General features: G+C 47.1%; 2 protein-coding genes across 3 annotated transcripts in view; one reads left to right on the forward strand and one right to left on the reverse strand.

The window, feature by feature from the left end:
- Positions 1-8,633: 8,633 nt before the first annotated feature.
- On the forward strand, positions 8,634-12,853 carry LOC307123389 (uncharacterized protein; the record flags this gene model as incomplete). The annotated part of the gene is made up of 4 exons (XM_079811912.1): positions 8,634-8,701; positions 8,798-9,545; positions 9,628-11,148; positions 11,313-12,853. 4 exons carry the CDS (start codon positions 8,634-8,636, stop codon positions 12,465-12,467), a joined length of 3,492 nt encoding a protein of 1,163 aa, XP_079668038.1. The 3' UTR covers positions 12,468-12,853.
- LOC307123624 (immunoglobulin like domain containing receptor 2) overlaps positions 12,642-18,053 on the reverse strand; it is a 46,322-nt gene continuing 40,910 nt past the window's right edge. Inside the window, exon 10 of one of the 2 annotated variants that reach the window (XM_079812232.1) lies at positions 12,642-17,057. In XM_079812232.1, the coding sequence (XP_079668358.1) occupies positions 17,022-17,057 (36 nt within the window). In that variant the 3' untranslated portion in view covers positions 12,642-17,021. The remainder of the gene's footprint in view (positions 17,058-18,053) is intronic. The other variant, XM_079812233.1, reaches the window with a different exon arrangement.

The following is an 18,053-nucleotide window of genomic DNA, read 5'->3' on the forward strand; positions in this document are numbered from 1 at the left end:
AAGTAAACTGGAATTAATTAGCGTACATTAGTATTTTACTACTATGCAATTAAATAAATTGTTCATTCATTACATCGCTTTACCTCTGTCTTTACACTGCAAAAATGCTCTTCTTTCATCAAGATGTATTTGACTATGAGATAATTTTTTCCTTGTTTTCTGGGAGGAAAAATCTAAATGAAGTGAGTTTTAGCTTAAAATAATTATCTGCCAAATGGGGTGAGAAAAATGATCTTATTTCTGTTTGGGACAGAAACAAGAAACAAGATTTCAATCAGAAACAAGATGATTTTTCTCACCCCATTGGCAGATACTCACTTAAACTCACTTAAGAAAAAATATAATTTTACTTATCTAGTAAATGCATCTAGATAAGTAAAATTATATTTTTTCTTAAGTGAGTTTAAGTGAGTATCTAGTAAATGCATCTCTCCTCCATGGACTGCCACCTTAACGTGGTGGAGGGGTTTGAGTACCCGAATGACCCTAGGAGCTATGTTGTCCGGGGCTATATGCCCCTGGTAGGGTCTCCCAAGGCAAACAGGTCCTAGGGGACGGGTCAGACTAAGAGCAGTTCACAAACCCCTTATGATGACAAAAAGAAGGAGGACCGTGACGTCGCCCGGTATGGCGCAGCCGGGGCCCCACCCTGGAGCCAGGCCTGGGGTTGGGGCTCGTATGCGAGCGCCTGGTGGCCGGGCCTTCCCCCACGGGGTCCGGCCGGGCTCAGCCCGAAGGAGCGACGTGGGGACACCTTCCCGTGGGCCCACCACTCACGGGAGGGACCGTAAGGGGCCGGTGCGAAGCGAATCGGGCAGCAGTCGGAGGCGGGGGCCTAGACGACCCGATCCCTGGACACAGAATCTGGCTCTTGGGACATGGAATGTCACCTCACTGGCGGGGAAGGAGCCTGAGCTTGTGCGTGAGGTTGAGAGGTTCCGACTAGAGATAGTCGGAATCACCTCCACGCATGGCTTGGGCTCTGGAACCACACTCCTCGAGAGAGGATGGACTCTTCACCACTCTGGAGTTGCCCATGGTGAGAGGCGGCGGGCTGGTGTGGGTTTGCTTATAGCCCCCCAGCTCTGCCGCCATGTGTTGGAGTTTACCCCGGTGAACGAGAGGGTCGTTTCCCTGCGGCTTCGGCTCGGGGATAGGTCTCTCACTGTCGTTTGTGCCTATGGGCCGAACGGCAGTTTAGAGTACCCGGCCCTCTTGGTGTCTCTGGGAGGGGTGCTGGAGAGTGCTCCGACTGGAGACTCCGTCGTTCAACTGGGGGACTTCAACGCCCACGTGGGCAATGACAGTGAAACCTGGAGGGGCGTGATTGGGAGGAACGGCCCCGCTGATCTGAACCCGAGTGGTGTTCAGTTATTGGACTTCTGTGCTAGTTACAGTTTGTCCATAACGAACACCATGTTCAAGCATAAGGGTGTCCATCAGTGCACATGGCACCAGGACACCCTAGGTCGTAGGTCAATGATCGACTTTGTGGTCGTTTCATCTGACCTGCGGCCGTATGTCTTGGACACTCGGGTGAAGAGAGGGGCGGAGCTGTCAACTGATCACCACCTGGTGGTGAGTTGGATCCGATGGCGGGGGAGGAAGCTGGACAGACTCGGTAGACCCAAACGTACAGTGAGGGTCTGCTGGGAACGTTTGGCCGAGTCTCCTGTCAGAGAGATCTTCAACTCCTGCCTCCGGCAGAGCTTCGACCGGATCCCGAGGGAGGCTGGAGATATTGAGTCCGAGTGGACCATGTTCTCCACCTCCATTGTCAAAGCGGCTGCTCGGAGCTGTGGACGCAAGGTCTCCGGTGCCTGTCGAGGCGGCAATCCCCGAACCCGGTGGTGGACACCGGAAGTAAGGGATGCCGTCAAGCTGAAGAAGGAGTCCTATCGGGCCTGGCTGGCTTGTGGGACTCCTGAGGCAGCTGACAGGTACCGGCAGGCTAAGCGGACTGCAGCCCGGGTGGTCGTGGAGGCAAAAACTCGGGCCTGGGAGGAGTTCGGTGAGGCCATGGAAAAAGACTATCGGTCGGCCTCGAAGAGATTCTGGCAAACCGTCCGGCGCCTCAGGAGGGGGAAGCAGTGCCCTACCAACACTGTTTACAGTGGCGATGGGCGGCTGTTGACCTCGACTGGGGATGTTGTCGGACGGTGGAAGGAATACTTCGAGGATCTCCTCAATCCCGCCGTCACGTCTTCCATTGAGGAAGCAGAGGCTGGGGGCTCAGAGGAGGACTCGTCCATCACCCGGGCTGAAGTCACCGAGGTGGTCAAGAAACTCCTCGGTGGCAAGGCACCGGGGGTGGATGAGATCCGCCCTGAGTACCTCAAGTCTCTGGATGTTGTGGGGCTGTCTTGGCTGACACGCCTCTGCAGCATCGCGTGGCGGTCGGGGACAGTGCCTCTGGGATGGCAGACCGGGGTGGTGGTCCCTCTTTTTAAGAAGGGGGACCGGAGGGTGTGTTCCAACTATAGGGGGATCACACTTCTCAGCCTCCCCGGGAAAGTCTATGCCAGGGTACTGGAGAGGAGAATCCGGCCGATAGTAGAACCTCGGATTCAGGAGGAACAGTCTGGTTTTCGTCCTGGTCGTGGAACACTGGACCAGCTCTATACCCTCTACAGGGTGCTGGAGGGTTCATGGGAGTTTGCCCAACCAGTCCACATTTGTTTTGTGGATTTGGAGAAGGCATTCGACTGTGTCCCTCGCGGCATCCTGTGGAGGGTGCTGGGGGAATACGGGGTCCGGGGTCCTTTGCTGAGGGCTGTTCGGTCCCTGTATGACCGAAGCAGGAGTTTGGTCCGCATTGCCGGCAGTAAGTCAGACTTGTTCCCGGTGCATGTTGGACTCCGGCAGGGCTGCCCTTTGTCGCCGGTTCTGTTCATAATTTTTATGGACAGAATTTCTAGGCGCAGCCAAGGGCCGGAGAGTGTCAGGTTTGGGGACCACACGGTTTCGTCTCTGCTCTTTGCGGATGACGTTGTCGTGTTGGCCCCTTCTAACCAGGACCTTCAGCACTGGGACGGTTTGCAGCCGAGTGTGAAGCGGCTGGGATGGGGATCAGCACCTCCAAATCCGAGGCCATGGTCCTCAGTCGGAAAAGGGTGGCTTGCCCACTCCAGGTTGGTGGAGAGTTCCTGCCCCAAGTGGAGGAGTTTAAGTATCTAGGGGTCTTGTTCACGAGTGAGGGGAGGATGGAATGGGAGATTGACAGACGGATCGGTGCAGCTTCTGCAGTAATGCGGTCGATGTACCGGTCTGTCGTGGTGAAGAAAGAGCTAAGCCGTAAGGCGAAGCTCTCGATTTACCGGTCAATCTACGTTCCTACTCTCACCTATGGTCATGAGCTTTGGGTCATGACCGAAAGGACAAGATCCCGGATACAGGCGGCCGAAATGAGCTTTCTCCGCAGGGTGGCTGGGCGCTCCCTTAGAGATAGGGTGAGAAGCTCAGTCACTCGGGAGGAACTCGGAGTAGAGCCGCTGCTCCTCCACATCGAGAGGGGACAGCTGAGGTGGCTCGGGCATCTGTTCCGGATGCCTCCTGAACGCCTTCCCGGGAAGGTGTTTCGGGCATGTCCAACCGGGAGGAGGCCCCGGGGAAGACCAAGGACACGCTGGAGGGACTATGTCTCCCGGCTGGCCTTGGAACGCCTCGGTGTCCCCCCGGAAGAGCTAGAGGAAGTGTCTAGGGAGAGGGAAGTCTGGGCATCTCTGCTTAGACTGCTGCCCCCGCGACCCGGCCCTGGATAAGCGGAAGAAGATGGATGGATGGATGGATGGATGGATGGAGTAAATGCATCTTGGTTTAAGAATGTTTAGATATTTAGACTAGAAACAAGACAAAAATACTAAATAACAAGAGCAGTTTCCCTGATCTTGCCTGCATCAGAGGGCTTCTGTTTTTTATGACACTATTCGGCCATCCGTCATAAATGATCAGGCAACTTTCACCGTGTCTACACCTGGAGCAAGCGGCCAAGCTCCCAAAAAATGAAAGCAATCCTGTCTACATTAGATAGGCGGCGCGACACAACAAATTCCCAACGTTAAACTGATCGCGCGTTATATTTCTGACGCACTTCAAGTAGCTCGGCGAGGGAGATTGATGAGGCGGACCGGGAAGATGCGGGGGACTTCGTTAAGTTTTTTTGCGCTTTATTTGGTAATATTTCAAATGAATATGAATAAAATAGTATCAGTAATACATTTTGGCGCCCCTATGGGTGAGTGGTGCCCCTAGCATTTGCCTATTCCGCCTATGCCACGGGCCGGCCCTGATCATGTACCACCTTTTTCAGTCCAGACACACACTGTTATTTGGCATGGATAATCAAAACTTCCCCACAAAGTTTAAATCCCAAACTCCCGTGACAGAACTAGAAGCGAACACGTGTTTGTTTCATGTTGTGAAACATGAAGTTTTGAAGAAGTCACTAAATGTACATTCACTAACGTATAATTGGTTTGGAGACCTTAGGCCTATACCTTGCTGCACACACACACACACACACACACACACACACTCTAGGTAGTTATGGGGGTTCGGGGGTAAGCTCCCCCGAGAAAGTTTAGATTTCTCTGGTCTACATCTGTGCATTTTAAGACGTTTGAAGGCCAAAAAAATGGATGAGAAATAGCTTTAAAACCATCAGTGGGCAGTGAATTATCTGTCAATTCCTGCTCTCTCCTCCTCTCCATCTCTCTTTCTTTTTCTCTCATTCTCCTGATCCTGCCCTCTCTTCCCCTCCTAAAGCAGTCAACTAAACATAGGGTCAATATACATTTAGAATATTTTTTTATTAATCACTTTCTAAGATTTTTGTTTAATTAATTGACAATATGTACACATTCATTATTAATCGTTTGCATTATATGAAGAAAACGGTTTCGTTAATGTTTCTTGTCCTCTAACATTGACTAATTATTACATTAAATCACGTAAATGATATAGCCTACAAAATTAGACAAAGGGTTATTAGTTTGCCAGATTATTTTTATCGGTAGTTTAAATGTTAATTAGCATTTCATTCCTAAAACAGCTGCCAAATGAAATGTGTAGTTTAGCTACTTACATCCAGAGATGTATAGTAACGAAGTAGAACTACTTCACTACTGTACTTAAGTACTAAAAGGCAGTATCTGTACTTTACTAGAGTATTAATTTTTTCTCCTACTTCCACTTTTACTTCAGTACATATTTTTATTTAGCTTAATCATTTGAAATAATAAAAACAATATGATGTTCAAACTTTTGACTACTTTCTTTAATAACTACATAACACAATACTTGTACTTTTACTTTCAGTACTTGAGTAGTACATTTTAAAATAAACTACTTGCAATACTTAAGTACAAAAAATGTTGAATACTTTAGTACTTCTACTTAAGTGTTGTGCTTAAAGAGCACTTCAACTTCTACTCAAGTCACTTTTTTGATAAGGAACTTGTACTTTTACTCAAGTATGTGTCTCTAGTACTTTATACATCTCTGCTTACATCTTATCTCACACTTTATGAGCGTTTACTGAAGCGCCTACTTTGTTTTGATTGGTCCTCTTAAATGTTTTGACGAGCGGACACAGACCACAGCTCAGATGAGAAGATCTGCTGCATTAAACTCATACTATAGGCAGTTATTTCACAACATCTTTAGCCTACACATCGGAAAAATACAGAGGTCCAGATTCCAATTATTGGCCGTTATTACTTAAAATAACACCTGTTTATTACAAAAAACAGACTTAAATTCTGGACCTTTGGCCTACGGGAATGTATATACAGGTGCTGGTCATATAATTAGAATATCATCAAAAAGTTGATTTATTTCGCTAATTCCATTCAAAAAGTGAAACTGGTATATTATAGTCATTCATTACACACAGACTGATATATTTCACATATTTATTTATTTTCATTTTGATGATTATAACTGACAGCTAAGGAAAATCCCAAATTCAGTCTCAGAAAATGAGAATATTGTGAAAAGGTTGAATATTGAAGACACTCTAATCAGCTGATGAACTCTAAACACCTGCAAAGGCCTTTAAATGGTCTCTCAGTCTAGTTCTGTAGGCCACACAATCATGAGGAAGAAGCTGACCTGACAACTGTCCAAAAGACGACCTTTGACCCCTTGCACAAGGAGGGCAAGACACAAAAGGTCATTGCAGAAGAGGCTGGCTGTTCTCAGAGCTCTGTGTCCAAGCACATTAATAGAGAAGCGAAGGGAAGGAAAAGATGTGCTAGAAAAAAGTGTACACACAAAATCATACATTTCAACTTATGAAAATGGTATTGAAATAACAAAAAAATAATAATAATAAAAAAAATTCCATTGTTGTTTTTACAAATATATTTTTGATTGTCAAAAAAGTGAGGTTAAAAATGTCTCTTTTCTGTTTTCTTTGTAAATCATGAGAATGTCTGTCCCACTACCGACACAGTGTGTGTTTTCATCCTCTGGCTGATTTAAACCACATCCTCCATGTTTGATCAGGGCCGGAGTGTATAAATGTTTCTCTAAGATATGTAGCTGTAGTTTTGCCATTTGTGCCCAATTATTCTGTCAGATAAATACCAGTGTTTTGTTCTTCCTCATGTTTGGATGGCTTGTAGGGTCTTCTTTTAACTCCACACAGGCCGTTTGGCCCTGATCGGTGGAGGAAGTTCCTCGCGTGACCAGCAGATGGCGCCAGAATCCCACGAGCCTCTCAGTGGGCGGAGCTTCATGTGTTGACGCAGCGCTGGAAGATTTGAGCGCTCATGAACACGCGTGACCGCGCACTGTAGAACACATTAACGCCAAAGCGGGATTTATTGTTTAAATTTCATATTACATTTTTTTTTTTATGTAAAAGCTTAGACTTTGTTTACTATCAAGGTTTGGCAATTTAGCGTGAGAACAGCTTACAGTGTGACGCTGAGGAAACCCTCTAACCACACACACACACACACACACACACACACACAGACACAGACACACTCTCACACACTCTCACACACACACAGATACACACAGACACACACACACACACACACACACACACACAGGCACAGGCACAGACACAGACGCACACGCACACGCACACGCACACGCACACGCACAGGCACAGGCACAGGCACAGGCACAGGCACAGGCACAGACACAGACACAGACACAGACACAGACACAGACACAGACACACACAGACACACACACACACACACACACACACACACACACACACACACACACACACACACACACACACACAGACAGACACACACACACACACACACACACACACACACACACACACACACACACACACACACACACACACACACACACACACACACACACACACACACCACGAGCACATGTTGAACTGAGTGAGATGCCCATAGTTAATTGTGTGTGTGTGTGTGTGTGTGTACGAGTGGGTGTGTGAGATGTGTCTGTGTGTGAGTTTGTGAGTGTGCGTGTGTACAAGTGCGTGTGTGTGTGTGTGTGAGATGTGTGTGTGTGAGAGTGTGTGTGTGTATATGAGTATGTGTGTGTGTGTTTGAGTGCGTGTGAGGGTGTGTGTGTGTACGAGTGCATGTGTGTGAGATATGTGTGCGTGAGTGTGTTTGTGAGTGTGTGTATGTGCGTGTGTGTGTATGTCTGTGTGAGAGTGTGTGCGTGTGTGTGTACGAGTGTGTGTGAGTGTGCGTATGTGTGTGTGAGAGTGTGTGTATGAGTGTGTGTGTGCGTGTACGAGTGTGTGTGTGTGAGTATGTGTGTGTTTGTGTGAGGGTGTGTTTGTGTATGAGGGTGTGTGTGTGTGTGTGAGAGTGTGTGTGTGTGATGGGTAGGTTTAGGGGCAGTGTGTGTGTGTGTGTGTGTGTGTGTGTGTGTGTGTGTGTAAGGGGATAGAAAATACGGTTTGTACGGTATAAAAACCATTACGCCTATGGAATGTCCTCACATTTCACAAAAACAAACGTGTGTGTGTGTGTGTGTGTGAGCGAATGTGAGAGTGTGTGTGTGTAAGGCTCCCATCTCTAAACTGATGTTTGTTTGTGTGTGTAAACAATTGTCTAAACAATGAACAGAGCCTCATGACTCACACTTACTCTGACACACACACACACACACACACACACACACGTAATGCTGCAGCAACAATGACGCTACAGAAAACACGAGTGTTAAAAGTGTTTGTCAAGTTTTACTGAAACTCATTTGATGATGTAGTTACAGTGAATACACACATAAGACAGGAAACATGAAAACATACAAAATGTAAACAAAGTTCCATAAAAATCATTTTCAATAGAATTATATTAACCATTTTCTCAAGTATTGTGATAAAACCCTTTTGATAACAGACCAGAGGAAGAGGAACGAGTGAAGGACAGAGTCATCCTCGACTGACCGCATCTGATGACCTCATCGTCCAGTGATGTCACACGACTGACCGCATCTGATGACCTCATCATCCAGTGATGTCACATGACTGACCGCATCTGATGACCTCATCATCCGGTGATGTCACTTGACTGACCGCATCTGATGACCTCATCGTCCAGTGATGTCACACGACTGACCGCATCTGATGACCTCATCGTCCAGTGATGTCACACGACTGACCGCATCTGATGACCTCATCATCCAGTGATGTCACACGACTGACCGCATCTGATGACCTCATCATCCAGCTGTCAGTGTGAGATGACCTATGACCCGCTGATGTCTGAGGGACACACACTGCTCTCACTGACCCTGCTGTAGAGAGAGTAGTGCACTAGCACACACTTCACAGGTCTTCAGTGGTCAGCACAGGTCAGCTTCAGAGGTCAGCACAGGTCAGTTTCAGAGGTCAGCACAGGTCAGTTTCAGAGGTCAGTTTCAGAGGTCAGCACAGGTCAGTTTCAGAGGTCAGTTTCAGAGGTCAGCACAGGTCAGTTTCAGAGGTCAGTTTCAGAGGTCAGCACAGGTCAGTTTCAGAGGTCAGCACAGGTCAGTTTCAGAGGTCAGTTTCAGAGGTCAGCACAGGTCAGTTTCAGAGGTCAGTTTCAGAGGTCAGCACAGGTCAGTTTCAGAGGTCAGCACAGGTCAGTTTCAGAGGTCAGCACAGGTCAGTTTCAGAGGTCAGTTTCAGAGGTCAGCACAGGTCAGTTTCAGAGGTCAGCACAGGTCAGTTTCAGTGGTCAGCACAGGTCAGTTTCAGTGGTCAGTTTCAGAGGTCAGCACAGGTCAGTTTCAGTGGTCAGTTTCAGAGGTCAGCACAGGTCAGTTTCAGTGGTCAGTTTCAGAGGTCAGCACAGGTCAGTTTCAGAGGTCAGCACAGGTCAGCTATAGCAGTCAGCACAGGTCAGCTTCAGAGGTCAGCACAGGTCAGCTTCAGTGGTCAGCACAGGTCAGCTTCAGTGGTCAGCTTCAGTGGTCAGCACAGGTCAGCTTCAGTGGTCAGCACAGGTCAGCTTCAGCGGTCAGCAGAGATCAGCTTCAGCGGTCAGCACAGGTCAGCTATAGCAGTCAGCACAGGTCAGCTTCAGAGGTCAGCACAGGTCAGCTTCAGTGGTCAGCACAGGTCAGCTTCAGTGGTCAGCTTCAGTGGTCAGCACAGGTCAGCTTCAGTGGTCAGCACAGGTCAGCTTCAGCGGTCAGCAGAGATCAGCTTCAGCGGTCAGCACAGGTCAGCTTCAGTGGTCAGCAGAGGTCAGCTTCAGTGGTCAGCACAGGTCAGCTTCAGTGGTCAGCACAGGTCAGCTTCAGAGGTCAGCACAGGTCAGCTATAGCAGTCAGCACAGGTCAGCTATAGCAGTCAGCACAGGTCAGCTTCAGAGGTCAGCACAGGTCAGCTTCAGTGGTCAGCACAGGTCAGCTTCAGTGGTCAGCACAGGTCAGCTTCAGTGGTCAGCACAGGTCAGCTTCAGTGGTCAGCTTCAGAGGTCAGCACAGGTCAGCTATAGCAGTCAGCACAGGTCAGCTTCAGCGGTCAGCACAGGTCAGCTTCAGTGGTCAGCACAGGTCAGCTTCAGTGGTCAGCACAGGTCAGCTTCAGTGGTCAGCTTCAGAGGTCAGCACAGGTCAGCTATAGCAGTCAGCACAGGTCAGCTTCAGAGGTCAGCACAGGTCAGCTTCAGTGGTCAGCACAGGTCAGCTTCAGTGGTCAGCTTCAGTGGTCAGCACAGGTCAGCTTCAGTGGTCAGCACAGGTCAGCTTCAGCGGTCAGCAGAGATCAGCTTCAGCGGTCAGCACAGGTCAGCTTCAGCGGTCAGCAGAGGTCAGCTTCAGTGGTCAGCACAGGTCAGCTTCAGTGGTCAGCACAGGTCAGCTTCAGCGGTCAGCAGAGGTCAGCTTCAGCGGTCAGCAGAGGTCAGCTTCAGTGGTCAGCACAGGTTAGCTTCAGCGGTCAGCAGAGGTCAGCTTCAGCGGTCAGCAGAGGTCAGCTTCAGTGGTCAGCACAGGTCAGCTTCAGTGGTCAGCACAGGTCAGCTTCAGCGGTCAGCAGAGGTCAGCTTCAGCGGTCAGCACAGGTCAGCTTCAGAGGTCAGCACAGGTCAGATTCAGTGGTCAGCACAGGTCAGTTTCAGAGGTCAGCACAGGTCAGCTTCAGCGGTCAGCACAGGTCAGCTTCAGTGGTCAGCACAGGTCAGCTTCAGCGGTCAGCACAGGTCAGCTTCAGTTGTCAGCACAGGTCAGCAGAGGTCAGATTCAGCGGTCAGCACAGGTCAGCTTCAGCGGTCAGCACAGGTCAGCTTCAGAGGTCAGCACAGGTCAGATTCAGTGGTCAGCACAGGTCAGCTTCAGCGGTCAGCACAGGTCAGCTTCAGTTGTCAGCACAGGTCAGCAGAGGTCAGATTCAGCGGTCAGCACAGGTCAGTTTCAGCGGTCAGCACAGGTCAGCTTCAGCGGTCAGCACAGGTCAGCTTCAGAGGTCAGCACAGGTCAGATTCAGTGGTCAGCACAGGTCAGTTTCATCGGTCAGCAGAGGTCAGCTTCAGCGGTCAGCAGAGGTCAGCTTCAGAGGTCAGCTTCAGCGGTCAGCACAGGTCAGATTCAGAGGTCAGCACAGGTCAGATTCAGAGGTCAGCACAGGTCAGTTTCAGCGGTCAGCAGAGGTCAGCTTCAGAGGTCAGCACAGGTCAACTTCAGCGGTCAGCACAGGTCAGATTCAGTGGTCAGCACAGGTCAGATTCAGTGGTCAGCAGAGGTCAGCTTCAGAGGTCAGATTCAGTGGTCAGCACAGGTCAGCTTCAGTGGTCAGCACAGGTCAGATTCAGTGGTCAGCAGAGGTCAGCTTCAGAGGTCAGATTCAGTGGTCAGCACAGGTCAGATTCAGAGGTCAGCACAGGTCAGTTTCAGCGGTCAGCAGAGGTCAGCTTCAGAGGTCAGCACAGGTCAACTTCAGCGGTCAGCACAGGTCAGATTCAGTGGTCAGCACAGGTCAGATTCAGTGGTCAGCAGAGGTCAGCTTCAGAGGTCAGATTCAGAGGTCAGCACAGGTCAGCTTCAGTGGTCAGCACAGGTCAGCTTCAGCGTCAGCAGAGGTCAGCTTCAGCGGTCAGCAGAGGTCAGCTTCAGTGGTCAGCACAGGTCAGATTCAGAGGTCAGCAGAGGTCAGCTTCAGCGGTCAGCACAGGTCAGCTTCAGCGTCAGCAGAGGTCAGATTCAGCGGTCAGCAGAGGTCAGCTTCAGTGGTCAGCACAGGTCAGATTCAGAGGTCAGCAGAGGTCAGCTTCAGCGGTCAGCACAGGTCAGATTCAGTGGTCAGCACAGGTCAGCTTCAGCGGTCAGCAGAGGTCAGCTTCAGTGGTCAGCACAGGTCAGATTCAGAGGTCAGCAGAGGTCAGCTTCAGCGGTCAGCACAGGTCAGATTCAGCGGTCAGCAGAGGTCAGATTCAGCGGTCAGCAGAGGTCAGCTTCAGCGGTCAGCACAGGTCAGCTTCAGCGGTCAGCAGAGGTCAGCTTCAGCGGTCAGCAGAGGTCAGCTTCAGCGGTCAGCACAGGTCAGATTCAGTGGTCAGCACAGGTCAGCTTCAGCGGTCAGCAGAGGTCAGCTTCAGCGGTCAGCACAGGTCAGCTTCAGCGGTCAGCAGAGGTCAGCTTCAGTGGTCAGCTTCAGTGGTCAGCACAGGTCAGCTTCAGCGGTCAGCAGAGGTCAGCTTCAGTGGTCAGCTTCAGTGGTCAGCACAGGTCAGCTTCAGCGGTCAGCACAGGTCAGATTCAGTGGTCAGCACAGGTCAGCTTCAGCGGTCAGCAGAGGTCAGCTTCAGCGGTCAGCACAGGTCAGCTTCAGCGGTCAGCAGAGGTCAGCTTCAGTGGTCAGCTTCAGTGGTCAGCACAGGTCAGCTTCAGCGGTCAGCAGAGGTCAGCTTCAGTGGTCAGCTTCAGCGGTCAGCACAGGTCAGCTTCAGCGGTCAGCAGAGGTCAGCTTCAGTGGTCAGCTTCAGTGGTCAGCATTCCTCCTCCAGACATGTGCTTGAATCCGCTCACACATCGAGCCGTTCTAACCCTGTCCTGTTTATCTAACACGATGACTCTGCGCCACTCAAGCCAAATGACTTCCTGTAATCTTCTGTCTTTAAACAGTCATCCCCCAAAAATGCACAATATCATCATTTGTTAATTTGCTCATCGCATAATACTGATAAAAACATGAGTATAACAACATCTGCAGTGATATTAATATCTCCTGTGCAGAAACAGCACAGTGTGTGTGTTATGAGTGTGTGTGATGGTTAGTAAAGTATCCACAGAGGACGAACTACACAACTGAACGCTGTAAAAACACACAATCATGTGAAGTACAGAAGCACTTGTGTTTAAAAGGGCTTGCATATCAGAAGTAAATGTCTTATGTCAGTGCATTATTGGATTATTGTTGAGTGAAGGCACGCGGTCATCGACATCTGAACTCATTACGACACTACAGCTCTTTATAGAGTCACCGAATACACGGATACACATCCCATAATCTCCCAACGGTTCACACTCACTTAAGACATAATCAACTGTGTTTACCGGAGTACTCATTATGTGTTGATCAGTTCAGTGTGTGTTGATCAGTGTGTGTTGATCAGTTCAGTGTGTGTTGATCAGTGTGTGTTGATCAGTTCAGTGTGTGTTGATCAGTTCAGTGTGTGTTGATCAGTTCAGTGTGTTGATCAGTGTGTGTTGATCAGTGTGTGTTGATCAGTTCAGTGTGTGTTGATCAGTGTGTGTTGATCAGTTCAGTGTGTGTTGATCAGTTCAGTGTGTGTTGATCAGTTCAGTGTGTGTTGATCAGTTCAGTGTGTGTTGATCAGTTCAGTGTGTGTTGATCAGTGTGTGTTGATCAGTGTGTGTTGATCAGTGTGTGTTGATCAGTGTGTGTTGATCAGTTCAGTGTGTGTTGATCAGTGTGTGTGCACTAGGGCTGGACCAGCCAATATTCGTTCAATGGTTTGGTGTTCGATTTCAATTTTGGGATTTGAATATTCGTTGTTTTTCAGTCTGAGAGGCAGCTTTCTGTGTGCGCACGAGGGCTGGTCTGAATAACATTATCTGAGCTTTGAAGCTTCAGTAGATCAGCAGTGAATATCCAAAGCTTCAGATGGAGGGGCAGGACACACTTCAATCCGAGTTCCCACACGAACATATGAAGTATTCAGTCCATTTTATCACGAAATTCAAACGATAAATGCGGTTTTGACGCTCTTTAATGTGGCGTGACTGATCACTGTAGCCTATACACTACACGCGTGTGCATGAACGAGATCCTCTCTTCCTAAAGAATAAACATGAATGAACATCTGAAGGTATGTCGAGGATACATTACAAGTCACGTGACTCACGGATATATATGTGGTGTAGTCGCTAAATCAGTGTTTCAACGGCGGAAAGACGTTAATATAACGGCTGTAAACTAAACAATGTCATGTAGCATCACATGACCTCAGGAGTCATTCAGTGTCCGCAGAATTATATTCACTAGAGTAAATCAACTCTTTCACTGAATATCTGACATACACTCACCTAAAGGATTATTAGGAACACTTGTTCAATTTCTCATTAATGCAATTATCTAATCAGCCAATCACATGGCAGTGTCTTCAGTGCATTTAGGGGTGTGATCCTGGTCAAGACAATCTCCTGAACTCCACACTGAATGTCGGAATGGGAAAGAAAGGAGATTTAAGCAGTTTTGAGCGTGGCATGGTTGTTGGTGCCAGACGGGCCGGTCTGAGTATTTCACAATCTGCTCAGTTACTGGGATTTTCACACACAACCATTTCTAGGGTTTACAAAGAATGGTGTGAAAAGGGAAAAGCATCCAGTATGCGGCAGTCCGAAAATGCCTTGTTGATGCTAGAGGTCAGAGGTCATGGGCCGACTGATTCAAGCTGATAGAAGAGCAACTTTGACTGAAATAACCACTCGTTACAACCGAGGTCTGCAGCAAAGCATTTGTGAAGCCACAACACACACAACCTTGAGGCGGATGGGCTACAACAGCAGAAGACCCCACCGGGTACCACTCATCTCCACTACAAAGAGGAAAAAGAGGCGACAATTTGCACCAGCTCACCAAAATTGGACAGTTGAAGACTGGAAAAATGTTGCCTGGTCTGATGAGTCTGGATTTCTGTTGAGACATTCAGATGGTAGAGTCAGAATTTGGCGTAAACAGAATGAGAACATGGATCCATCATGCCTTGTTTCCACTGTGCAGGCTGGTGGTGGTGGTGTAATGGTGTGGGGGATGTTTTCTTGGCACACTTTAGGCCCCTTAGTGCCAATTGGGCATGGTTTAAATGCCACGGCCTACCTGAGCATTGTTTCTGCCCATGTCCATCCCTTTATGAGCACCATGTCCCCATCCTCTGATGGCTACTTCCAGCAGGATAATGCACCGTCACAAAGCTCCAATCATTTCAAACTGGTTTCTTGAACATGACAATGAGTTCACTGGACTAAAATGGCCCCACAGTCTCCAGATCTCAACCCAATAGAGCATCTTTGGGATGTGGTGGAACGGGAGCTTCGTGCCCTGGATGTGCATCCCACAAATCTCCATCAACTGCAGATGCTCTCCTATCAATATGGCCAACATTTCTAAAGAATGCTTTCAGCAGCTTGTTGAGTCAATGCCACGTAGAATTAAGGCAGTTCTGAAGGCGAAAGCGGGTCAAACACAGTATTAGTGTGTGTTCATAATAATCCTTTAGCTGAGTGTATATTAGCCGTTATATTCATTATATTCTACTGAACCTGTTAGTGATGTCTTGATTATTTCATATGTTTGTTTAAATAAGAATATATACACTGTGTATAAATGATTATATTTCAACAACGAATTGGAGAAAAAAAATATTTTATAATTAGATTTAGAAGTTATTGCAAAAACTGTGAAGTTTATATATGTTATTTGAGTGTTGATTATTATATCTAACTGAATTACGGCAAATAGTTTGGGCTCTGTTGTTAACTTTAATAGTAATGTGCAAGGGCTCCCTATAGTTTACAGCAATATCTTCAACAAACTGTTAGTTATAATTTAAATTCATTTAAGGACAGACAGTTTTTCTTCTTTCAGTAAACCACTGTTTATATATAAAATACATAAAAAGCAATTTTGTAAAACTGCTGTAGCGAACCGTCAGTTTAGTGAACCGTTACACCCTAATAACGGCTAAAAAGGCTCATATATTTTGATCAATGTCAAACAAACGCAGCTCAGGCTTGCATAAATATATTTATTGAGTATAACGAGGTTGGGTTCCTCAACTGTCCATCCTATTAAAAAACGGCAAAGATATAAGATTTAAAAAAAAAGAGTACCGTATTTTCCGGACTACAAGTCAAATCAGTCAAAAAATGAGGAAAATAACATATAGAAGTCGCACTAGACTATAAGTCGCATTATATTGGACTATATCGCGATTGGCTTTCTTTGTTTTCTTCATTACGGTTAAAGTAACCTCTGCTTTTCGCCAGTTCCTCACAAGCTTCTCCAAACTTTCTTTCTGCTGCTCGATTACCGTTTTCGGCTGCATATTTTACTAATGTAGAATAGTATTTTCTTTTTGGGCGGCATTTTGTGTGTGTTCAGATTTAAGTTAATATTTCAGTTAACAGGTTTTAAGCTGTAGACTAGCTAAATGTTTATTCTTGTTAGTCAGTATGAATTCATTTTGATATACAAGTCGCAGGACCAGCCAAACTATGAAAAAAAAGTGTGACTTATAGTCCGGAAAGTACGGTATCGTATTTGGCCAGATTTATAGTGTAAACATAAGCAAGTGTGAATGAGTACCGTTTCGAGGTGGATTCTGAGTGTGTGTGAAAAAAACTAAACAAAAAACAAATATTAGGATCCCAGAATTGAATACCAACCAATCGAACGAATATTGTAAGATTGTGGTCCAGCCCGAGTGCGCACACACTGAACACACACACTCTCTCTCTCTTCATACACTCCTCTCGTTCTCCCAGACGGTTCGATTTTTGAGCGTTTTATGAGACATGCATTAATCTAAAAACCAATCCTTAATCTCTTCAGAAAACTCTCTTCTGCGCTCTTCCATTTTGCTATAAACTGTTCAAAAAATGTTGGGAAACATGACAAAAAGAGTGAGAGTGATACTAATACTGAGGAAAACTTTCAAAGCTGCTCCAGGAACCACTTTCGACTTCGAGGACCTTCATAGAAATGTAGCGGAGTGAAAAGTACAACATCTGTCTTTCTAATGTAGTTACAGTCAAGCGTTTCCAGAACTAACACTCCAGTACAGATGCTCAAACAGTGTCCTTAAGTACATGTACTCATTTACTCGGCACTTTGAGATTATACACGTGAAATAAAGCACACGCTAACGTCCAGCAACACGTGATGTAAACGTCTGTGGCCGTCTCTCGTCCGGCGAGTGTCCGCGTTCCTCATGGATCAACACTGAGCCGGTGACACACACACACACACTTCGTTCCACAGCGCCGGGGCTCCGGTGAGGCTGGAGTGGGGACGTCCTCGTGTGTGTGTGTGTGTGTGTGTGAGGACGTCACACTATAAGCGAGTCCCTGCTCAGAAGAGTGCTCTGTTCAGAGAGAGGACAGAAGAGTGAGCGGCGAGCGTCAGTGTGAGAGCGTTAGTCTGGGCTAGAAGCAGAGAAGCGCTGTCAGTCATTATTCTGGACACGGGTCACATCACACAAAAACTAATGCAACATATAACGGGATTCTCCAGCTGCACTCAATAAGATTTCCGTCTGTATTCATGCATACAAATGGAGCTCATTTAACCCTCTGGGGTTCTTCATTTATGGGGCACACTTCGGGTCAAAAATGACCCAGAGGGCGGGATTAAGAATTATTATTTTTTTTTTAGTAAAATCAATGAAATATATTTTTGTTCAATAATATTTTTTCTTTTCTTTTTTGGTGTTTTGACATAATTTTATGATTTATAATTAATATTTATGCAATCGTTATGACCCATTTTTTCCCATATATATTAGGGCTGGGCAAATTAACGCGTTAACGTGGGCGATTAATTTTTTCAGCTTAACGCATTAAAAATATTTAACGCAAATAACGCAGCGTCCGTTTTTATATCCATTTTTGCTTAGCGTTACATGATCATCATCACGCTCTTATACATGTAAATGCTTCCAAGCGCGACAAGACACAAGCGAACGCGCTGTATGCCAATGTCCTGTGTGTGTGTGTGTGTGTGTGTGTGTGTTAGTGTCCTGTCTGTGTGGATGCGTCTCATGTCAGCTAATCAAGGGACACACACACACACACACATACACACACACACACACACACACACACACACACACACACACACACTCGACACATAAATAGACTCGCGTCAGTTTCCTGCTCACATCGAGTTCTCTTTTGCTCTTGAACAAACAATAACACAGAGGATTTTGAGTATTCTCATATTAGGAGTTTTAAATGAGTTAAATAACGTCTTAAATGAACTTAAAGAGTTGTGAGGAAATGAGATGCGCGGCCGTTCTTAAAGTGACAGTAGCACTGATGATGATGCCTGTCATAAATGTTCATCAAAGAACAACGGGAAC

Source organism: Gobio gobio (genome assembly GCF_949357685.1).
Source record: "Gobio gobio genome assembly, chromosome: 3".
NCBI lineage: Eukaryota > Metazoa > Chordata > Actinopteri > Cypriniformes > Gobionidae > Gobio > Gobio gobio.